General features: G+C 46.4%; 1 protein-coding gene across 4 annotated transcripts in view; it reads right to left on the reverse strand.

The window, feature by feature from the left end:
- Window positions 1-6,439: 6,439 nt before the first annotated feature.
- LDAH (lipid droplet associated hydrolase) overlaps window positions 6,440-24,849 on the reverse strand; it is a 108,828-nt gene continuing 90,418 nt past the window's right edge. For all 4 annotated transcript variants that reach the window (XM_082744210.1, XM_082744211.1, XM_082744213.1 and 1 more), the window contains exons 6-7: window positions 23,623-23,705; window positions 6,440-8,648 (exon numbers count right to left, since the gene is read on the reverse strand). In XM_082744210.1, the coding sequence (XP_082600336.1) occupies window positions 8,457-8,648; window positions 23,623-23,705 (275 nt within the window). In that variant the 3' untranslated portion in view covers window positions 6,440-8,456. The remainder of the gene's footprint in view (window positions 8,649-23,622; window positions 23,706-24,849) is intronic.

Raw genomic sequence — 24,849 nt, forward strand, 5'->3', positions numbered from 1 at the left:
CATCTGACACGACAGGTGCCCTGCCTCTTAGCCAGCACCTGGACTCTGCCGCCAGTACTGTGGTTCTGAAGAAACGGGCAAAACTTGAAGTGACAGGAGTGCCCTCACAGCTCAATACGCACACTCCCTCTGCAGCTGAAGACAGGATGTATTATTGGTGGGGGGTGGGGTGCGAAGTCCCTTTCATTTTGCAAGGATATCCACTATTTCTCGGCTCAAAGATGGGGAAAGTGGTGAGAATTGTAAACTCACTGAATGCAAGCTGGCATGTCTTCCTGCTCTGGTTTGGCCAGAGCAGAGCTCCGAGGCTGGGAGGCTCCGAGACCCGGCCATCTCCCCCTGCTCCTCCGGGCGGCTGCGGCAGCAGGAGCTCATGTTGTGAACGCTGCCCACGCCCAGGCCGGCTGGCAGGGAGCTCGAGGTCAGGCACAAACCCACTGTGTATACGTATTCTCAAGTTTAAATAGATTGTACATATCGGAATGTAAATGAACTGTAAAACAGCAATCTCTATTTTTCTCGACAGTTATACAGCAGTATATAAATTTCTTCAACATGCTCTTGTATGCTCTTCCTTAACCATTTTAATATTTTGTACAGACAAGTTGATTAAATATTTTATCAGTGGAGCTGCTGGTGGTTGGTCTTCAGAGAACTGTGTTTTGCCTTGTTATTCCGCCGTTCTCGGGGGCTCTGCTTCCTCTGCTCCGTACTTCGGGCGTTAGGACAACTCCGGGCCTGTCGGACATCGTGCCCACTGTTCTCCCTTGAAACAGAGTAGGCTCTCACGTGCCTTGATTCTTTGTCACTGGCGTGGCTCCGTGGGACACGGCGCAGCCCGCACCGCATGAAGCCACTGCATGGGAAGGTACCCAAGCTTGGGCTCGGGGGTGAAGAGGTAGACATGCCGCGGGAAGCATTTTCTCTTTGGAGGTCGGGCGCCGCCATGTGTCGCAGGTGAGCGTTGACAATGCAGGCACAGTCCCAGTAGAAAGGTTTTGCTCCATACACAGCAGGCCCCTGCAGGATCTGTCTCACTGCAGGAAGCCCGAGCGCCCCCATTCTGAGGCTGCACAGGGAGGCCTCCACAACCACAACCATAGTAATGCCCAGCTGTGGCAGCTTCCTCTGCAAGCCAGGTATGTATTTTAGGGAAACCAACAAATTCTGACAGCACATCCGGCCGCTTTTTCTCAGTACTGTTCAGACGAGTAGGAAGATCTGTGCTCTGTGGCACCAGCCGGCATCCTTCAGTACCTGGGCAGGAGAGGACCAGTCACTCATGACTTTGCCCTACAACACAGGAAGGAGAAAGCTATTTTATCTGTTCCTTATATACTTCTGGGAGAGGATTAGTGATAGAACAGCCATATGGGGAAGGTGACAGGGCCTTGCTTTCAGGAATGGCTTGTTACCAGAATTACCTCCTCTGGGATAGGGACGTGGCCAGGGGGAGCCCCCCTTCCGGCAGGGCACACGTCCACTGGAATAGGGCTGTTCCTACCCCAGGGTTAATGCCAGTCCCCGTGGTCATGATTGTCTCTCTCTGGGGAAAGGTAGATCTAGAAAGTCTGCTCCCCTTTTGCTTCTTAATTTCATTCCTACTAAACAAGGGAGTCTTTTTCTTTGGAAGAAAATCACATTCACCTTTCAACTAACTCACTTGGTAGGTGCATTCAAGTATAAGATTTGAGACTCTGCCGTTGAAAAGTGTGATGTCGGGACGCCTGGGTGGCTCAGTTGGTTAAGCAGCTGCCTTCAGCTCAGGTCATGATCCCAGCGTCCTGGGATCGAGTCCCACATCGGGCTCCTTGCTCAGCAGGGAGCCTGCTTCTCCCTCTGCCTCTGCCTGCCATTCTCTCTGCCTGTGCCCGCTCTCTCCCCCCCTCTCTCTCTGATAAATAAATAAAAAAAAATCTTTAAAAAAAAAAAAAAAGTGTGATGTCTTATCGTGATCGTTTATACGAACCCTGAGTCGGTTCTTCGTTTTCCTATTTCTCGGTCTCCACGTGGCCTACCCCGGCATTCCCTGGTGAGGGGATACCTAGTTTGCCGATAAGGGGGAGTTATGGGGAGAGTGGAAAGTCGGGGGGGTAGCATTTAGACTTTTACCCTGTTCCCGAACACTGATGAGAACCCAGTGTCAAGGTTCTCCAGGGACGGGGTTGCTGCCTGCTGGCTGCTCTCCCTCCTGTGGGTCCTGGTGTGCCCGATCCACACTGCGCGTCCAGTGCCTGCTCGGTGCTCAGCAGCCAAGCCGGACGCGTGCCACCTGTTGCCCTGCAGAGGGCGGCGACCCCTCCCCCACCCAGCATGGCGGTTGTGCTCCTCCAACGCTGGGAATCCCACACTCTGCGGTGCGGAAGGAGGAGGGATCTGGGGAGGAACTCGTCCGTTGCAACGTGTCACCAGCGTGCAGCCCCGGACTGCGAGGCCATGGGCGTCTGCCAGTCCTAATCGCATGCAGGTGCGCGCCCTACGGCAGTGGCCAGCGGGAGGAAGCCCAGCTGTGGTGTGGAGCCTGAGCAGGGTGGATTTGCGGAGATGGGATTCTAGTCCCTCTGTGAGGAGGGAGGCCCTGCAGGTGCACCCGCACCCCTGGCTGTAATGGACGCCCAGTCATGGGGTCACATTCTCCTCCCAGGGAAGAGGAATTTTCCCATAGACTAACCCAGCAAGGAAGTCTGTCCCAACGTAGGGAGGTCAGCACAGGCCCCATTGCCAGAATGTCTGAGGAATGCGATCCAAAATGAAAACGCTCTCTTTCCCCGGCCCGGTCTCGTGTATTGTTGCTGTAATTCCCACTTGGGGTGCTGCTCTGGGCTAGCGCTCAACAAATAACAACCACATATTTGGTAGTTGCTAAGACTCAAACTCCAGAGGCTTTCTGACCATGGAGGAATGGAAGTAACAGTTGCATTTGGAGGGGACAGGAATGGCCACAAAGTGTGGGGACTTTGCTTTCTGTAGTCCCCAGTGCCAGAAAGCCAACGTCCCGGAGGCTAGCTGGCCCGGCTGTGCTGGCTCCGCTGTGGGAAGGCTTAAGGAATAAAAGAGCTAGTCCACCTCCCATTTCCATTTACGTACTCAGTCAGAGGGACACAGGGACACAGAATCCCTGAGATGTGATTCCCTTAGAGTCTGAGCAACTGAGAGAATTGTTTCTTGAGAGGTTGACTCTCAGGTATGGTAGAAACTTGTATTGATTTAGGTACAACTTCCTGAATATTCGGTGTGGCAGGCCCTATTCGATAAGCCCTGAGAGCAGAGATGACAAGACACAAGTTCCATGTCCTAGGACTCTCCTTTTAAGGGCAGGAAGGAGTTTGGTGGTGGGGGTGGGAGGAGCAGAATGGAAAAATATAATTCCAGCAGCAACTGGTAAGTACTCCAATAGAGACATGGCCAGGGGCCAGGGGCTAAGAGGGAGGGAGGGCGGGGCAGGAGAGGGGCTATACTAGGAGGCAGGAGCGGTGGCCTTTAGGGCCAAGTCTGGGGGCGGGGGAGGGGAGGGGTGTGGGCACTTTCTGAGCTGGAGCAGGTGCTCCAGAGGTTTCAGAGCACAGGTGCGGTCAGAGAAGTCAGCGCCTGCAGGGCCCAAGCGGCTGCGGCAGAGAGCAGAGGGGCAGAATGTGGGACTGCAGCCTCGTTTTGACTCAGCAGGCAGGGCTTCCTCCTTGCAGTCCGCTGCCTGGTGCACCACCCTTCCCGCCCCTGTCCCTGGTCAGTTGCTCTGTCCTCTCTTTCCTTCTTCTAAAACTATTCCTGTGTTACAAACTACCTGCTCTTCCCTGGGCCTGCTAAACTGGCGGTCGTTGGCCCTTGCATCGACTGGACTTGCTCCTCCAGCCTTCCACTCTGGCTGGGCTGCCCACTCTTGCCTCCAGGAGGCAGCACGGTGCCATGGAAAGGGGAGGAAACCTTGGCTCAGAGTAGAGGCTGCCTTTGAATTCCGGAGGCCTCTCAGTAGCTGTGAGATCTTGAGCCAGTCACTTACCTCTCCCCTCTGTGGTGACCTGTGGTGAGTAGGGCCACAGCCCGTGGAACCGAAAGGCTTCACTGAGACCCTGTGAAAGTGCAGGGGGAGTGACAGCCTCTTTCTGTGGGCTCTCTCCTCTCCCCCACACTGCCCCAGCTCTCCCGGTCTTTTCTGGCATTTGGAGCAGGTGCCTCCCCTCTCCCTTTAGGGGTTTCTGCTTCCCGGAACTACAGCAATCCAGAACCTTCAGTCTGGCAGGAGAGGCCAGACATGTGTCCCACAGTGGCTCCCCCCGTGGACCAGAGCCATCACTCGCCTATCTACGGAGCAGAGGCAGGAATCCCTGCACTTTGGAAAAGGACTCCTACAACACAGCTTCTGTCTTAAGGCCTCAGAGAGAGATCTGTTCACAGGGCACACTTAGTTCCAGCCACTGACCGCTCTTTAAACCCCATCTCCCATGGGACGAAGCAGCCCAAGTTTGTCTTCTTCTCTCCTGCAAGAGGAGGCCAGAAACAAAGACGGTATCTCCGGTTACTTAAGAAATGCTTGGCTTCCTGCATCTTTTCTAAATCCACCATCAGGTCCTCAACAAGGTGATGTTCCAGCATCCTGAGCTGCCCGTGGGAGGACTTCACGGCCCGAAAGCTGAGCCGGGTGAGCAACTGCCCCCTGCCCCCAGTAGGAACCAGAAATGCCAAGTCCACAAGAATCAAGTTGCAGGCTGGGTGAGACCATGTCGAGGCTGAGACATCACCGGGTCCTCTGCCGCACCGAAGGCAAGAGACTGCGGAAGTTTGCTAAACTTTTCCTTCAGGTACCATTTTACAGAGCATCCTCCATAAGCCGGACGGGGTGCCAGCTGCTGTTACACATGACCTCAATTAGCCCCATTAACGGAAAACAAAAACCCTCCCCAAATCTAACATTCTCACATCTCCCAATGAAAGCAAGTATTTTCATGGATGACAAGATGGGGGGTGGGGAGCCTCAGGGGGGCTAAGCCAAGGTAGCCCTGAAAGCCCAGTAAATGACAGATCTGGGATTTGAACTCAGATCTCCACTTACTGCTTAGAAGAAGAAATTTACTTTCCGGGAAAGAAGAAAAGACAGAGGCGGAAGACGGCACAGGGATTTCAAACTCATCTCAAACGTATAAAAAACTTGCAGGTACAAAGAACATTTTCTTTCCTCTCTGACCCATTAGTAAGATGATTTGATGCCTGATCACCACCAGAAACTTCAATGTGTCTTCAATACAAATAAGGACATTCTCTTCACAGTCCAACCACTGAAGTCGGACAATAAACGTTGATCTCTTACTCGCAGGTCATCTGTAGACCCCGATCGAGTCGTGCAAACTGTCCCAACAATGTTTTCTTTTGTAAGAATCAAATGTTACATTAAGTTGTCATGTCTTTTTAGTCTCCTTTAATGGAATTAATTTTGGGCGCCTGGGTGGCTCAGTTGCGTAAGCATCTGACTCCTGGTTTTAGCTTAGGTGATGATCCCAGGGCTGGGGGACTGAGGCCTGTTTTGGATTTTGCCCTCTGTGGGAGTCTGAAGATGCTCTTCCTCTGCCCCCTCCCTGACTTGCATGAGCTCTCTCTCTCAAATAAATAAATCTTTTAAAAGATAGTATGGAATTAACTTTAATATAATGTAGGGTAAAGAGAAATCAAGCCTTTGGTGGTTCTTGGCTCTCCAAGGGTTGGATGGTGAAGTGGATGGTGAGAGGTCCCTAGCCACCTCAGACATGAGCCCAGAGGACCACGGGAGCTGCCTCTGGACATTCTCTCTGTCCTCTGGCCCAGTGCAGCCTGAGAACCTCCTGGGGGCACCGGTTCTGACTCTAGCTTAGACCCATCACTCAGCGCTAGATAAACCCATAGAAGACAAACCTTTGACAAGGACCATTCCTGTGGCTGACTGGTACATACAGGAAGAAATGCTTCTGGAAAGTGAATTTCATCCACTGCTTACCAATTTTAATCTTTTCTTTTTTATGATGATGATGCTTAATAATGAAAATATCTATGAGAGCCAATCTGTATTGAGAAGATACTCTCAGCCAAGAATTGCACTAAATGTTTTGATTTCATCATCCCACTTAATTCTTCCAACAATATGAGGCATGCTTTATTATTAATCCTGTCTTATAAGTGAGGACATCGAGGCATGGAAAATTAGAGAAAGTCGCCTAAAAATCACACCGAGGATGCAGCCTCCAGAATTCTTACACCATACCATCACCTCATACAAATGCATGAGAACATTGAGTCTTTTGTTTAATTCCTAACGAAATAAAATGAACTTTAATCTCCTAAAATCGGATTCTTCCTTCCCTAGAAGAAGTACTGAGAATTTAACAGAAAGACTTTGGCCCGAGTCTAACTCGGGGGGACCGCCGGGCTTACACCCTCCTCCCTCAACACGCAGATCAGGCCGAGCAGTCATAAGTGCTGGTAAAAGATTTATTTTGAAAATTCATTTGGTGATCAGATGATTAACAGAAAATGAGCCTCTATCATTTACTTTATCATTTTACTTTTTAACCATTTTTTAGGCTCAGATAAGCCAAAATAAGACACAATGTCATACACGTGGACTTGTGAAATAGGGGGTAATATCAACTTGCTGAAAGGAGAGCTGGGGGTCTTCTTCTCTGAGTAGGTGGGATTCCCCCACGGCTTGCTCGAGGGCTTCAAGTCAGTACGACCGAGCATCTCCTATACACAAGGCACTTTGGAGACAGGAATCCTAAGCTTCTAACATCAGATTTCCAGAAGGCCTTCAGGACTGTATGTGCAGGCCTGTGCCAATGTGTGTCTCCTGGCTTCTCTCCAGGGCCAAGAGCACTCCTTGCCTGGGGCTTGGCTCTTCCCCTCCGAGAAGTCATTTGTTCGGATGCAGAAGCCATGCTAAGGGACAGTAACTCGCTCAACACTCACCACTGGGTTGGCAGCATATCAGAGCTGAATCTTTCATTGGGACTTTAGGCTTTGAAAGGAAGGACAACAACCTATTGTTCTTAAGGAATGATAACACCATGAGGGGTCTCCTCTAGTGGAAAACTGAATGTTTCTGATCAACTGTCAAGTATCACTGCTGTCAGTGGGAATTATTGGCTCTTAGGGTCTCAGGATTGAGTGATTTTAGGGAAGGCAGAAATATTGTGGGCCTACTCTAGGATGGAGAACAAGCGTCTTCTCTACTGGACCTCAAGGCATCTGGAGAAGGTGAATTCACATAATCCATCATGGCCTGTTTTGGTTCAACAGTCAAACAATTTCTTTCCCACTAACAAAGCCAGGGCGGAAATGCAAAACTCATTTATGGTCATTCTCTCTTCACCGATTGAAAGATGCCCTCTCAAACATTACTTACTGGAAGATTTTTCAGAAGAAAAGAATCATGACATAGCCAAGAACTCGCTCCTTGATGCCTAGCATAGTATTTGGCTCCTAGATGGTCCTCAGTATAGTTTCACTGGAAAAATCACAGCAGAAGCAACTCCATGAGGCAGGTACACGCTGGCTTTGGGACACCCCAGGCCTCTGCATCCTGGCCCCGCAGGAGAGGAGCCTGCGGAGAGCTCACAGCCTGGCAGGTTGGAGCTCAGCACAGAGCTCGGGGCTGTCTCATGGCGGGAGGCGCAGTCAACAACTCTTACTGAGTTCCTTGGCCCAAGGAATGTCTGGTGAACTTTATTCTCTGTCTGATGAAGAGTGATCAGGAAATCTCACTCCTTGGGAAAGCTTCTCAGAGATGCAGACAAGCAGTGCCTCCGATGTTGGCTCTGCCTGTGGTTCATGACATGCTGCAAGGTAGTATCGGGGTGCGGGGGGCACATAGGCTGTGCTGGTAGCCAGCTGGATTCTGATGACCTCAAAGTGAGTCCAGACTCATCTTCAGCTTCTGTCTTTAAGGGAGACCTAGGTCCACGTCCGAGATCCACTACTCATCACTTCCTGCTACTGGAATGTGTGTCCTCATGATTTGATACACTTACGTATCTGACTCTACACTTGACATTCACTGCTCTCTTTCACATTTCCTAGTGCGTGTTTCATAATTCCCTCTAGGAGAGCCTACTCCACATGGTAATTGGATTAAAATCAACTAAATTTAGACTCCCTTTGGTCTGCAAGGATCCTGCCTATGAAAATCAACAGCAGGGTGCCACTGGGGTATCTCGTGCAAACATAAGGGGTCTTGTTTAGGTCACTGATCACTGTGTTCCCTGAGTCTTGGAAAATGTGCTCTTAAACCTGTGGTGTATTTCATTGTGTTTCCTTCAGCGGGTGGTATGGGGAGCTAGCTGGGAGCTGATAACAAGCCAAGAGGTTCTTTTTTGTCTTTGCTGTCTAATATCAAACATTAACAATGACACTTATCTACTAAGGGTGTTACTAAGAGAAGGCACAGCCACTGCTGCTATGGACTAGTTCCCAGTCATGTTTCTGCAGGTCAGGACTTAGATTTTAGACAGATCATCCTTTAGCCAGTCAGCTACCATGTCAGCCATTTCCTGCGGAAAACGGAGGATAAAAGCATGAGGGATTTTTTTCTCACAGAGCCGAATATCTCCTTCAGGAAATTCTTTCTTTATGTCTTCATAGTATGCCGTTGGACACCAAGCATCTATAGTTCCATAGTAAAATGTAAGCTAAAAGACAAGACAAAAAACATTGTATTAGAAAATATTTTCCTCTTCCAACACAAACATGGCACCAGCAACCTGCAATGCTTTGGAAACAGCTCCCGTCTCTGGCCCTGCAGGCTGGTCCCAAGGCCCCCTCCAGAGCATGGCTCTCTTGAGGCAGTGACCTTCATGGTGTACAGGAGTAAATTAAGAGGCATCTGATGGAAAGAAATCCGTTCCCGGATAGGGAGGGAGAGTCCTGCGGGAGAGATCACCCGTGAGCCACTAAAAGGACGTGTACATTGAGCCTGGGATGGGCACTGGAGAGATGACTGGTGAGGACGAGTTACTGGGAGGTAATCATTGAGGGCCTAGTGACCATTCATTGCACACCTCACCATTTCCATGCAGCCACATGGTAGGCGGATGCGACAGGTTTGTTGAATGCATCCAAAGATGAATCAGATAAGACTCAGGCTTCTCAAGGTAGTGGATGAAAAGTGACCAGAGCTCTCAGAGTGTCTGTAACATTTCTAAGAACAGGCTCCACGTAGCAGGAAAATGTGCTGACTCGGCGGGCGGGTGACCCAGCCCTACTTCGGGTGACGGCAAGCAGCTGCAGGGAGACACAGCCTCTGTGAGGACATTACTAAGAGCCTTACTGGAAACTGATCTAGACCTGTCCATCACACACACACACACACACACACACACACACACACACACACCCTGCTTTTCCAAAGTCTGTGTTCTGCTGCTTTGCGTCTCCGAAATACTTACGTTAGTACCTGTTTTTGCCAACTGAAAGAAATCCAAAGAGATTTTTGCTTTTATGAATAAAGGCGAAAAGTGAAAGTAGTGCTCAGTGTTTGTTCGGCAGTGGGCAGGTAGAGAGGCTGTGTGCTGCGTGTGTGTGCAGGGCTCCCCTGAGCACCTTCCCCTGGAACCCCATTCCACATCAAGCCACCAGGACTCTGAACTGTGTCTGCAAGCATCTGCGCTTTACCTCGATTAACTCTGTGCACCCACTAGCAAGATGTGTCCTAAGGTATCAGAAAAGCCTACGAGAGCTTATTTTTGGGGTCTGGGACCACTCAAAAAATTTTTTTCCATATAGATTAAAGATAACTGCTTCTTTGCTTTATGCTGTTTCAGCTTACAGCATTCACAGGAATGCTCGAATTTGGGATAGTGGTGGAAACCGGAAGTCCCCAGGACTTCACACGAAGAAGTGACATGATAAGGTCTGCACAGTAGGATATGTATTCTGGCTACAATGGTGATGAGAACCTGGAGGAGTCAAGGTGTGGTGGAGGACAGGATAGGCACGTGTGTTACTGTCCACTGATTCTGCTCTACAGCCATTAAATCCACTAGCTGAATATGGACAAGAGAGACTGCGTTTATAAAAACACGGTCTTTATTACAATCACCTTATGACTTAGCCAATATTTATAAGGATAGTTAATACTTTATGTATTTTTAAAGATTGTATTTATTTCTTTGACAGAGAGAGAGATCACAAGTAGACAGAGAGGCAGGCAGAGAGAGAGGAGGAAGCAGGCCCTCCGCAGAGCAGAGCGCCTAATGTGGGGCTCCATCCCAGGACCCTGAGATCATGACCTGAGCTGAAGGCAGAGGCTTAACCCACTGAGCCACCCAGGAGCCCCTAAAAGGATAGTTAATACTTTAAAGGGGAAAATATGTGATGCAGTAGTCCAGAGAGTCAATTACTAACAGTAAACCTTGAGGTGCAGACTTCCTCTGAATTACGTCATCGAGATTTTTCTGGGCGTCACCTGGGGTCTTAGTTTTGAATGCTGTAAGGGCTTTGTGGCTCACAGGCTGCTCACTTATTTGTTCCACCTTCCTGGTTTTTGCTCGCTACAACCTATTTCTGGGCACTCCGAAGGCCCCAAAGCCGAAATTCATTTTGCCATGGCTCTTAGCAGAATGGAAAGTTCTTCCTGTTGCTGGAGACCAGAGGGCCTGGCAGTGGCCTGGTTCCTTGCTTCGGGGGTCAGTCTCTCCACAGCTCAGGCATGCTATAGCCTCATGGGCAGTGGGCCACTCTTTAGGCCAGCAACATCCTGCCAGTTTCCCTTGAGGTACTGCTGGGAGAACCGGCTGCCTGCGGGCATTCGTTACCTCCCCATAGGCCTAATAACTTTAGGTTCTCTCTACACCACGCCCTACCCTTCCCCACAGGAATCTTTTAAATTACATCTGGGAAACAGCGTAGGGAGCAGTCATCGTGCCCAGTGGCTCTGCCACTTCCTCAGAGTACGAAACAGTGCTGAGAAATCTGGAAATGCTGACTTGGACTTGTGTCCATCAGGGGTGTTCCTCTGCTCCAGGGCACTCTCTTGCCGGAAGATTCCTGAACACCGAGAAAGGCTCTCTGGGAGCCCTCGCACCAGCCCAAGCTGATGGTGAAGTCTTGTGAAAAGTCTTACTATGAAAGGGTCACTCACCCAGAAGAAGGGCCAGGCAGAAAGACCTCCCCAGGAGTCTCTTTGATGAGGAGGACGATCAGCCTGCTGCCACTTCTGCCTCATTCTCTTTCTGTGGAGAACTGGCATATCCTTTTCAGTGGAGCAATCACCACTTGAAATGCCTCCACTGAAAAGTCCAGCTTGGCGAGGCTCGGCACTAGGGAAACACCATTCCTTCCCTCATGCATGAAAGTGTCAGGAGCTGAGCAGGAACAACCAGCATGGATCCCAGGGATCCTACACCTACCTACACCGAGAGACCAGTCGTATCCAAGCCGTTAAGCGCATGCGCTGCCCGAGGCACGTACTAGGAACCTGAACACTAAGTGTTCTAGATGGTGTAGTAGTAAGGATTCCAGATTTCCCATATGTTCATCAAATTTTATTTCTCAATCCTCCATGGCGAGTCACCATTTAGAGTAGGCTAGATTTTGTTAAATCTCTAAGTGATGGAGGGGTCTTTTTTTTTTTTTTTTTTCCCCTGTAATTCTTCTTTGGACTATATTCACGAAGGGCCCTGTATGAAAATCTTGGCTTACATGTAAAACACATGGCTATTCTAATGCCTTTACATACACTGGCTCAAGATACTTCCCGTCCCTATAGATTACAAGTCACAGGCAATAGATCTGAACAGAAAACTCTTCCTGTAACTCTAAACAGGAAACTGAAAAAGGATGGGGTGTGTAGAGGTCCTAGTGGGGGGTGGGGGCAGACAGGTGAAGTAGAAAGAAAGAAAGAACTGGACACCGAGGCCTGGTCGTTAAGAGTGTATACTGCTCTATGTCGCTCTGTCAAAGCAAATTTCCATCACGACACATAATAATGAACCGATAAAAACTGAGAATAACGTGCTAAACCCTGGACTCAAGGAGTCCTCACAACAACACTCGGAGGGAGGCATTTCATCCCTATTTGATAGAAAAGGAAACTGAGGCTTAGTGGGAGTACCTTGCTTAAGTTCAAACAATTGGTGCGTTGTAAAGCTGGGTTATAAATCCAGAGAAAACATTCCTGATCAGTTCTTTTTACTACCCTCTATGATTAACAATGAATTGACCCATGTTATGAAAACATATAAACCTGAAGTTGGGGGGGGGGGTCTTAAACTGGCTTTGAAAACTGAGTGTGGCCAGCAAGGGTAGGAGCACACCCAACATCTGTACTTTTGGGGTGTGTGTGTGGGGGGGTAAAGATTTATTTATTTATTTATTTGAGAGAGAATGACAGAGAGAGACAGAGAGCACAAGCAGGGGGGAGAGGGAGAAACAGGCTCTCCCCCGAGAGGGAGCCTGACACAGGGCTCGATCCCAGGACCCTGGGACTGTGACCTGAGCTGAAGGCAGCCGCTTAACTGACTGAGCCACCCAGGCGCCCCCCAACGCCTCTCCTTACAGGCTTCCTCACCATCTCTGCAGTTCCAGGGTATTCATGGATGGGACAACTGCCAGGAAATTACCAGAATTGTTACCTGAGAATCTCAGGCTATCAGCGGCACTTTTAAATCTAACGGGTTGTTAGAAGATAAATTATTTCCTGTAGTTTCTTTCTCCTTGGCACTCGTTTTGATACGCATGAGAGTTGATAAAAAGTACACATTATTGAATGGAAATTATTCTGTGTTTCCAAATTGCTGTCATGTTAAGTAATTCACTTCTCTATTAAACACAAAATTTAATTTTCCCAGTTGTTGTACATTTTGACTGCTCAGGACTGCTTTTTGCTTTTCGTCACGTGTTTTCTGTGGTAAGGTGGAATTACAGTTATGAAAGTCTCTGCGCTCACAGATGTATTTTCCTTCAGCTTTCAGTGCACCCCTAAGGAGATCTGTCCCTGCAGAAATGTCTCTACCAATTGTTGTAGTTTGCCACCATACAAAAACCACATTTGTCTGTGCTCATGTGGGTGTTTTCTTCTCTCACTTTTTGCTGCTGAAACTCACAGACTCAAAGCAGTCCCACCAAAAATGACTCTAACCCTATTTCCCATCTGATATTGAAGTGGTTGAAATTCACAAGTGAGTGAAACAGCTCTGGCCTGGAGAAGCTGCCAGACTAGGGAAAAACACAGGCATGTACAAACTGGCCCTTCAACACAAAAGGCAGAAAGAGAGGAACTGTTACAGGAGCCCAACATAGGAAAACCAGAATTCTGCCCTGAAGGGGTCAACAAAGCTTGGTTTTAGTACACATTTTGAGTTGTTGACTTTCATGCATTATGAACAGAGGATTTATTTTAAGAGCAAAAGAAATGCTAGAAATCAGCTTATGACCTCAGTTTGTATTTTTGATTTAGCTAATAACTAACAAAAAATCACTTTCAGTGACATATCTTAAAATATATTTTTTAGAGCCCTTGGGTTTTTTTTTTAAAGAAAAATTCATTTATTCATTTATTTGAAAGAGAGAGAGTGAGAGAGAATGAGCACAGGATGGGGGAGAGCCAGAGGGAGAAGCAGACTACCTGCTGAGCAGGGAGCCCAGGCTCGATCCTGGGACTCCGGGATCATGATCTGAGCCGAAGGGAGCTACTGACTGAGCCACGAAGGTGCCCCAACATATCTTAAAATATTAAACATGAAAAAACCACAAAAGTCTCTATGTGGTGATGCATGTGTGCCCCAACCCCCTGCCATGGGAATACTACTCAGCTATAAAAAGGAAGGAAATCCTGCTGCTTGTGACAATATGGGTGGACCCTGAAGGCATTATGTTAAGTGAAGTAATTAGAGAAAGACGAATAATGTGTGATTTCACTTAGAGGTGGAATCTATTAAAAAACCCACATCAATAACAACTCTTGGAAACAGAGAACATACTGGTAGTTTCCAGAGATGGGGGATGAGGGGTAGAGGGATTTGGTAAAGGTGGTCAAAAGGTATAAACTTCCAGTTATAAGATGAGTAAGTCCTGGGGATCTAATGCGCAGCATGGTGATTATAGTTAACAGCATTCTACTGTATACCTAAAGGCCTTAAAAGTTTCCATCGTTTAAGACATTTAAAATTATAACTATGTGAGGTGATTATGTTAACTAAACTTATTGTGGTAATCATTTCACAATATATCCATATAACAAATTCATTATGTTGTATACCTTAAACTAACACAATGTTTGGTGTCAATTATATCTCCATAAAACTGGGGGAAAAAAATCTCTATTTATATTACTTCTCTTTACTCAACAATCCAGTAGGACCAAAGGCATTACAGGAAACACAGGTCTGATAAAAGGAAGTTTTTCATAGTCTCCGAATGTTATTTATTTATTTAATTTTATTTATGTATTCATTTACTTCATAAATTTATTTATTCATTTTGTTAACCTTATGGATAAGCTGAATTTGAAAAGCTCCTTAGAACACAGTTGACCGTGTAGCCAAGTTTGGTATAAACTGGTTCTTGGTGGTTAAATGTATCAAACTTCCTCTCTTCCAGTGGTTTCTGGGCAACCTGTTTCATGATACGGTGTAAGCTGAGCCGAGGGGTAAATGGTGTTTCAAGGCAACTCAGAGAGACAGGGCTTCTCATAAAGCCTTCATGTTCTGTTATGGTAAAATAATCTGTGAGAGCTCATGATGCAGTTACGGGGAGAGCAGCACAGCGGGGGCAGTGTTGAGCGCTCGGGCTCCAAGCCATAGCTGCCTTGACTGGAATCTTGATTCCTCCATTTCCCAGCGTTGTTACCTTGGGCAAGTTTCTTAGCCTCTCTGTGCCTAATTCCTTCCTGTAAAGTGGGGACAGAACAGCTACCTTGTGGGGTGGTAAGGATTAGAAAACTAGCACATCAGGTACTTGACATATAGTAAGCACTCAAAAGGGGAGCTGCTCTTCTACTGGTGATGACGATGAAGACAAAGGGACCTCCTGGGGGGGAACATCTGTTGAGGGTCTTCCCTATAGCGGGAGTTGTGCTCAGGTCAGAGGAAAAAGCAGTCACTTGACCTTAAATTAATTTTTAAGAAAATACATTTTCTTTTGAAAAGCTGCTTTTGATATGTCAGGCTCAGAAAATAGTTAAATATTACACACTTTCTTTTTTTAAAAGGACTTATTTTTTGTGGGCGGGGGAGGAGGGGCAGAGGGAGAGAGAGAGAATCTCAGACAGACTCCCTGCCCAGCATGGAACCTGACACAGTGCTAGACCCCGTGACCTTGAGATCATGACCTGAGCTGAAATCAGGAGTCAGTTGCTTCAACTGACTGAGCTACCCAGGCGCCCCTATATACTTTCTTTAAACCTAAAAGCATTTTATTATATATATTATCATATAGTGCACACACACTCTCTCTACACACACATACACACACACACACACACGCTGTATTCCCTTGAGAAGATCACGGGGAATATACTGGAAAGACATCAGTTGGAAGATCCAAGATTAGTCGCCAACCAAGTACACCGTGAGGCACAGGCCCTGTCGTCAAGCCACCACTCATGCTTAGCTCGCTGAGGTGACTCTTGCCACTTTTACTTATTAATGAGACCTGCAGCCCACACTGAAGTGCCATCTGCGTATTCCTGGTCGAGTGTGTTCCAAAATAAAGGACGGCACCAGTATTTGGAGGCTGCCACTTCCCCTCCTGGTCTGGTTCCCAGGGGGAGCCCCTGGGCTCCGGCAGCAGCAGCGGTAAGGCCTCCTGCTTTGCTGGGCCGCACAGGGACTCCCCTGCCAGCACTCCACAAAGGGCTGCAGCTCCCTGTGAGCCCAGCGCGTGTACAAGCCCACCTCTTTAGAGAGAGTCCTGAGCGGTCACACTTGCGGCAGGGAAAGCCGCGGCATCATCGTGACAGTAACCAGAGCAACGGTGTAGATACTCAGGGAGGAGACAGTGTCTCCTTTGAGCTCTGAGAAGTCAGAAAAATTGTCATTCCTGCTTTCTCCACTTTCCCTCTCCTTCTCAGAAATAACTGCCACCTGACAGGTTTGGGTTTGTTTGTGGTTTTTGTTTTGTTTACAATCAAAGAAGCCAAAGATCAGATACAAAGCAGGGTCAAATTAGTACCCCAAGTACCCCATCGATTCCCACTGCTCCTTGAGGTGCCGGCCGAGGGAAGAGGGCTCAGTGGTCATAAAGTACTACCAAGGGGTCAAATTTGTACCTGAACACCCAGTTACCTCCAGCTCGATCTCCCTGTCCTGCTTCATTGCCCTGTCTGCGTCCTCTCCTCGCCGCCACTTTCTGAGGCTCAGGGTACTGAGCCTTCTGCGTGCACCCCCGCCCCCCTGCAGGGAACCCCGGGCAGGCTGCTGCCTTCCCTCTTGGACAGGACAGTCGGACCCTGCACCCTCAGAGGCCTGTTCTGTAACAGAAGCCTCTTTCCCGTTATTTAAATTCACATTCCTCTTGGGAACAGAGGGACAGCGCTAAATAAGAGCTTTACAATTTCACTGCAGTCTTTCTGAGCAACCCTTTTTAGGAACTTGAAGAATTGCTAAAGAAAGGGAGACCGTTTAGGAAATTCACTTTCCAATTTACCTTGTTTCCTTTCTTCCTTTTATCCAGAATTGGCTCCATTATCCTTCTTGAGAACATGAGAATTAAAATCCCCAAAGATGAAGAGACGTGGCTGGGGACGGAGGAGACAACACAACCCTTTATGACCACTGAGCCCTTTTCCCTCTGCAGGCACCTCGGGGAGCGCTGGGAACTGAGGCACCAAAGGAAGAGGGGGAGGAGGCAGGCTGGTGGGTGACCGACTGGACCCCTCTCCGGTGGCACAACAACAGGCTTGCAGAGTGGGGCTCTCTCTTTCCTGGGTGACTCAAGTGTAAAGGGCCAGAACACACTCACTCCTAAAGGTAGTGGACCAGCTAGTGACCAGCTTTGTCTCCTTACGTGGGACTAGCGTAAGAAGCTGACCCGAGGTGTCGATTTTCTTCTGGCGAGGCTACAGAGTCTGAGGCATAGGGAACAAATTTATCGCCCCGTGTTTCTCTTTCTTCCTGATCATACGCCTCTGGAAACTAGCAGATGTGCTGAAGGGTCTTATTTAACTAACTTAGAGAAATGGCCAAGTTCAGCTCATCTGAATTCTCTGCACGAGGGTACTGGACCAAGTCTTGGAAAGATTAAGTACTTCTCTTTACCACTGTTCGTTCCCGTACAACATCTCCCCTAGGCATCTCAAGGGGAGCGGTGTCTGTGATCTAGAACGGGGCTGGGACATTCCAGAGTCTCTTGGCTCTATATTTAATATCACCAAAATCTTTTGCTACAGAATGAAAATATCTGGGAAGGAGTGTGTGGGGGGAGAAGTTAAGCAAATAGTCTTTTGGAAGCACTTAGAGGCATATCTAGGATATAACTAACTTTATAGTAATAATAATCAACTTCTTTGAATGCTTAGTATATGCCAGATACTCTTGGAAGGCCTTTATATGAATTACAGCAGTATATTTTTGGAACAAATGTGTGATACTAGATACTATTATCAAACCATTTTATTGATGAAAAAAGGAGGCATGGCGAGGTCACGTAACTTAGTCAAGGTTCCATAAGGAAGCGAGTGGTAGAGCTGGTGGGGTTTGAACCTCAGGCTGAGACCCAGAAGACTGCTCCCCAGTACACACCAGCTTCTTTCAACCAGGCTCCCCTGGAGAACTCAGGGGACACTTACACAAGTGCCCAAGATGAAGCTCTCAAGGTCAAAATGATTGAGACAAAGACAAATGTACGTATTTCCAGGATGATTATGACATTCCGAATAGGTTTCAAATGAAACAGGCAGAACTAACACAATCCGTTTCAGACTGTGGAGCGGCGGAAGGCAGTCCCGGTTAGCTGGTCCAGGCAGCACTTCCTACGCTCTGCTAAGCAGGACGTGCGCATGTCTGAAGGATTTGCACGCCCCAATCTGCAAACAACTGCACAGGGTTTCTTCCCAAAGGCAACAGGCACCTCTGGGCTCAGGTGGGCCAAGAAAAGAGCCATGGCGGAGGAGTTCCCACGCCTGAGGGCATTCTGCCCCTTTCCCAAACCACCCTGTCACCCTGGCCTGACCCTCTGGGGGCAGGGGCAGCACCACTTTGCAGGTGGTCCCTCGACGGCTGCCCGCCTCTGTCACAAAGCTGCACCTCGTGAGTTCTTGCTGGGAACGACCTGAGACCCCTGCTGCCTGATAGTGAGGTTCAGATCCGGGCTGGCAGTAGCACACACCAGCTGTTTCCATACGCCTCGGCCAGAGATGGTCACGGCAGTTTAGAATTTCCCTCCTAAGTGAGTTTTAAATGAAAACTTCAAGTTTCTAAACCAAACACTAATTCACTTTTCTGTGAATGAGACATACATTCCCTTACAGTTTAGAACAATGACAGAACAAGGGAATGCGGACCTATTGGCCTCAGACACACCAGGTGCCTCATAAAGCATTACATACCCTAGGGGTTCCCAAAAAAATTGGGATTGGGATGGGGAAAAGGTAGAGCTGATTCTCTTACTTGGGTTTATTCTAGTCTGGTTCTCATTCCCAACCCTCCCCTCCAACTCCTGTCTTGTTCGTTAGCTCCTCTACTTCCAACCTTTCAAGCTCTGCTCTCTCAAGGATCAATCTTTGGATGTCTTCTCTCCACATACTACTTCCTTTTGTTACAGTTATCCAGGCTCACGGCTTCAAGTCTATCCTCATTATATCCGAATCGAAATTCTGCCCCGACCACCATTCTAAGCTTCACACGTGTCTGCTTGGTGGTCCCACAGCTCCCTCAGACAAAGTACCCACAGGAACTACTTTCTCAACCACCTCCCACGGCTGGCTGGTTCTTGTCCCACACCCCTAGCCTGTACGGATCTCAGTACAGAGACAACCTGACACGCTTCCTTCTCTATTCTCTCATGTCCTATTAGTGTAAGTGCTTCTGATTCTCCTTCCTAAACCTTCCTATCCTCCCTCCTCTCCGCCCCCATCCCACTGCCTTAGTCCTTGTAAAAGCTTTTCGAGCGATCTCCCTATCTCAAATTTCCTCTGCTCCAGTATTTTCCATACATCGCCCACCACCCCAATAATCCCTCTCACTTGTTAACCCAGCCACATTCTTAGGGCTGACTGATGTGAACGGGTCGCTCTCAACGGACTGGTGGTTCGCGGATGGCACGGGCTCGGATGAGTAAGTGGCGGTCAGACAGTGGCAAACATTTTGTGTATGACCCTGATCATTACCCCTTTGCTGAGACCATGCACTAATTCTCCCACAGGTCAAAATAACCTCGTCTTTTTAGCGTAGCATTTCATGGCTTCTTATTCTCAGGCCAGCGCTCAAGCCACACCACCATGCTGCCCCACCCTGTCTGGTGTCTCCAGGGTAGGGCTTCCTCACTGGGGGTCTGTGGGTCCACATGGGTTCATGTGGATGCGGTGACAGTGGGGGAGGGGTAATGTAAACCTGCTTGGGAAAAAAGATGACATCTTTATTTTTGCCAACCTCTAACTATAACTTAGTATTTCCTTCAGTTAGGAATACAGGCAACAAACAATAGTTGAGTAACGTCTATATTTTGTTACCTATAAAATTATGTAAATTTCCAAATCACAGAAAAGTTGGTGAAGATAACTAAAAAGTTATTTATGCTCATTGCTACAAATTTACAATACTAATTCTGACTGCTATTATATCTCATTATTTATATTTAATGTGTTAATAAAGGTGCACAAACTATATACCACAAATCTGTTTTTAAGTTATTGTGATAACTACACTTCAATATAATTGCTTTTTTTTGGTAGTAATTTCATGTATTTATTTTATGCACTTAAAAAGTTACTCTGAGTAGGGGTCCCTGCATGAGCGGGCCAAACAGACCCATGGCACAAAAGAGGCTTAGAATCTCTACCTCGATGGCTTCCCCATCCATCTAACCATGCATCCGGTACACAATTAATTATTAACTCCACAGGTGTCATACAATGTTCTGAGTCTTTAGAGATACCAAGATGAGAAAAAACATAGTTCCTGACCTGTAGATAGACAAGAGGGGCAAACTGACCTCTTAAATACTGTGCAAAAAAGGCCATATTATAAACTACACAGGGAACCGGGAAAGCTGAGGGAGCGACATCTAACCAAAACCAGGGGCTGGGGAAGGCCTCCTGGAGATGACAATGGAGCCAAGTTTCAAAGGACAGGTAGGATTCAGTCAGGTGAAGACAGAACACAGTCTGTGAGGCCACAGGTGTCTTGGAAAGAACGGTGAGTCTGGTATATTTGCTCCGAGAAAGGGCAGCAAGTCTACATAGTATTGAAGCCCCGCTAATAAATGCAACAGCTACTATGGATGAAGTCTCCAGACCTGGGGGGGGGGGGGCAGAGAGGCAAGCAGGTTGGCAATCAGCCCAGTAGAGTTTTCAGAGGTAAAAAGGCCCACTTTCCTCAAGAAGATAAAAAGTAGACACGTGGACAATGGACATCCAGTGGTGGAAAATCTGAATGTAGAACTAAAGCTTGCAGATGACGGTATGATAGTTTTCTAGGGGATCAGAAAAAATCCCAAAGCCATCCACATGATGGAGCAGACTTTTAGACTAACTTGCTTGTGGCTCCCTGACCAGATGGCACAAAGACACATTTTTCAGAACTGCTTTAAAATTTGTTGAATAATTGAGATACCTTCAAGTATTTTTGCAACAAAATATGTGGGGCTCATGGAGTCTTCACACTGGACAGTCCTGGGTAGGTATACAGTTTTTGACCACCTCTGTTTGGGGCTGAAATGGGACAGAGTATCCTTGACGAGAGTATTCAGAAACAGGTATGTCTAGTCTTGGGAATTGGTTTTCAAGTTGAACAACGTATCAGGATTGTTTGGAAAGCAATGCCCACCACTTTTCTAAAACTACGTGCCCTTCCGAGTTTCCTTATTTTCTCAAGCAGACTGGGACGTATGTTGATTCAACTTTCACCAATATTAAATTACAGCATGTTTCCTCTTTTTTCATTACAGAAACAAAAAGTTGCAATAAACTTCCTGTCTCTCTGTACCTCGTTTCACTTAGGAACTGGAACTGTATTATTCTAGTGAAGGGATCAAACTGAGTCGGTACAAAAGATAATCAATTAATGGCAAGGTAGTTTTGCATCATTAAACTAAACAATGCCTCGCTTTCCCAAATTCCATAAGTACCTTTCATGCTGTCTTAGGAAAACAAAACAAAACTATTCTCTGTAGTTGGAAAAAAGTTTATTCCTGTGACTGTGTTAATAATAACCTTGAAATGGCCTGCTGTCTACCATTATACCCCCATACTTCTCTTATAAAAGTTTCAGTAAACTTACAGTCCTGACATAGTTACCATAAGCAGACTTCGATCTGGGAATGATTACACTTGCATATGGATTTAACTTAGGACAGGAATAAGTTAGCACCATCTTTTGACCTCTTTCTGAGCACAACATACAAACAGAATCCAGAAATGATGAGTATTTTACAGCAGCTGGCTTCCACAGGTGGTAAGATGGGTTCTGACACATGATGGGTCTAGTCATTCTGCAAGTGTGAGTTTTGGAAGTGGGCTTCTGCCAGTCTGATTATTAACTGGGAATTGAGTTGTTTTTATGAACTTCTAGCCTTGAGAACTTAAATGCATTTTTTGAAACAAATTCACTTATAATTTAGCTGAAAAATAAAATACTGTTTTTCTTGTATTTTTACATCCTTCAATGACTGGAAACAGCTGAAAGCCCTGGAGAAAGTGTTTTTCTGAGGCCCCAGCCTCCCCCATTCAGCCAGTGAGGGTTTCCTTCTGGCTTCAAAATTTCAATCTCTAGCCAAATGCTATTTTAGAAAAAAAAAAAAAAAATGACCACTATGGCCCTAAGTCAAACACAGATTTTCAAAAGTCCTCTTTGGGTACAGCTCCTATAGATCAATATTCTGAAAAAATATTTTTTTAAAGAAAGTATACATTTTTTGCTTTAAGATAATTGTATTGGGAGGTTCTAAAAATATGAATTAACACTGTAGCAAGCTGAAGTCAAACATTTCAAAGTTTATGAAGACATTCTAAACCCAGGGGTAGGGTATCTGAGATCTAACCTGCAGACTGCGGGTTCCTGGGTCTGGAATAGCTGGCCCCTCAGCAGGGTGCCCTGGGTCGGACCCTACAGATGTCACAGCTCAGTGCTGACCATAAAACTCTAGATTAGCACAGCTTATATTACATATAAGCTTATATGTAATTTGAAATTTTCTAGTAACTACATTAAGAAGTATAAAAGAATAGATGAAATTACTTTTATTTATTTATTTATTTAGATTTTATTTACTCATTTGACAGAGAGACACACCGAGAGGGGGAACATAAGCAGGAGGAGTGAACAAGGGAGAAGTAAGCTTCCTGGCCTGATGTGGGGCTCGATCCCAGGACCCTGGGATTATGGCCTGAGCTGAAGGCAGCCATTTAATGACTGAGCCATCCTGGCGCTTGGAAATTACTTTTAATAGTCTATTTTATTTAGCCTAATAGTCTAAAATATTATCATTTCAACATGCAATCAATATAAAAATATAAGTGAAATATTTTATCTCTTGCGGGTACTAAGTTTCTGAAATCCAATGTGTCTGTTATACATACAACACACCTCCTTTCAGACTAGCCACAAAGAACCACACGTGGCTGGTGGCTGTCGTGTTTAGACAGTGTAGCTCCATCCTATGCAGAATGGACAGCAGACAAATGACGCCATGCGAGTACCAGAGCCACCAATTCTAGGGTTCTTAGACATATTCTCAAACAAGGTACCTTCCAGTTTCAGAGACTGGTGCTTCCAAATGTGTTTGTGCAAGACTCAAACATTTGGGGGTGCCTGGGTGGCTTGGTCAGTTGGGGGTCTGCCTTTAGCTCAGGTCATGATGCCATGGTCCTGGGACTGAGTCCCACATAGGGCTCCCTGCTCAGTGAGGAGTCTGCTTCTCCTTCTCCCTTGCCTTTCTTCCTGCTCATGCTCTTTCTTTCTCTGAAATAAACAAAGTAAGTCTAAAAAAAAAAAAAAAAAAGACGCTAACATTTGGAGCAGTAACTCCCAAATGCTAAATATTTCAATCTTTGCCTTTCTGCACCTGCTTGCAAAGAAATCCGGTCTTGGTGTCAGAGCTGAACATTCCTATTCTAATGCACTGGAGAATAAAGAAAGACAGGCTGAGTCAACAGGTCATAGTGATGTTAGTTTTTGTCCAGTGTTCTATTTACAATTTGATATAACTCATTATTCTATATATTACTGAGACCTCCTCAGTAGAAGGCCCTAGAGAGAAGCATTGATTCTAGAAGCAAACCTAACAAAAACAGGTGGTAAACTTTATTTAAGTATATACTGAAATCTACAGTCAGCTGTACTTACTTCCTATGCAACTTTCAAGAACTGCCTTATTTGAGCTCGAAGTAAAACTCTGTGTGAAATCTACAAGCCCTGGAGGTCTTACAGACTCTTAACCAATTCTAGCACTTCACGCTTAGTAAATATTTCTGCCCATCTACTTACTTCCTTGCAGCACCAAAGTGATTACCTTAGGTAAGTATGTCCTTATGGTTTCGTTGTCTCTCTTCACCACCTGCATCATTTCTTGGCCCCCAAGGTAGGCAGCATTAGCTACATATAAAAAAAGAGTCCAACACTTAGAATATACACAATGAACACAAATATCAAACTAATCGGATTTAATTCCCATCCCCACTTTTCCTTACAGCAAGCACTGTCTGATGTGAGGTGTCACTGAGGCCAAGAAAGCTATGTTGCCCTCACTTTCTCAACAGCGACACACAGCAGCGACAGAACAGCCTAATGTCAGCCGCCAGAGCAAATTACCTATGGTGCAATTAAAAGCACAGACTTAGAGATAAATCATGTATACTAGGGAAACTGCATGCAGTTACTAAGGTGGAACTTTCCTGACTTTTTTTTTTTTTAAGTTACAACTAAAATAAATGTTCATTTTAAAATAGGTTTAAAGGCTCCCTAAGAGTTTTTATTGAGGGTTAGTCCCTATGTACTGACTGTGTAATGAGCAAAGTTGACCCTCTCCCTTCCAAGATGTCACATACCTGAGAAAGTCCTCATCTACAAATTTTCATTAAATGTTGTGTACCTTGGGTTCCATTTTCATTGGCATATTATTGTTACATGGCTTTCTTTTCTGTCATCATCTGCCTAATATATTTGTCCTTTTCTTTATTTTTTAATCATTTCTCATTTTGTTTTAAGTATGTCTCTTGAAATCATAAGTAGACCTCTTTAAAAATGTAATCTAAAAGTGGGATGCCTGGGTGGCTCAGTCGGTTAAGCTGCTGCCTTCTGCTCAGGTCATGATCCCGGGGTGCTGGGATCGAGTCCCGCATTGGGCTCCTTGTCCAGCAGGGAGCCTACTTTCCCTCTCTGCCTCTGCCTGCGACTCTGCATGCTTGTGCTCTCTCTCTGACAATAAATGAAAAAAATCTTTAAAAAAAAATGTAATCTAAAAGTATCTCTTAAATAAAGGGACTTAACGGAGACACATATATTAATATACGAGATCTCTGGTCTGATTCCAACCATCCTGTTTTGTATATGCTTTGCTTTCTTTTAATTTCCAACTTTCTATCCCCGTTAGTGTGAATGATGTTTTCTTCTTCTATTTATTTTAAAGTTCATTTGGTTTTTTTAGTAATCTCTACACCCAACATGGGGCTCGAACTCACAACCCCAAGATCAAGAGTTGCACGCTCTTCTGAGTGAGTTAGCCACGTGTCCCTTTACT

The sequence above is a fragment of the Mustela nivalis genome (assembly GCF_964662115.1).
Source record: "Mustela nivalis genome assembly, chromosome: 8".
Taxonomy (NCBI): Eukaryota; Metazoa; Chordata; class Mammalia; order Carnivora; family Mustelidae; genus Mustela; species Mustela nivalis.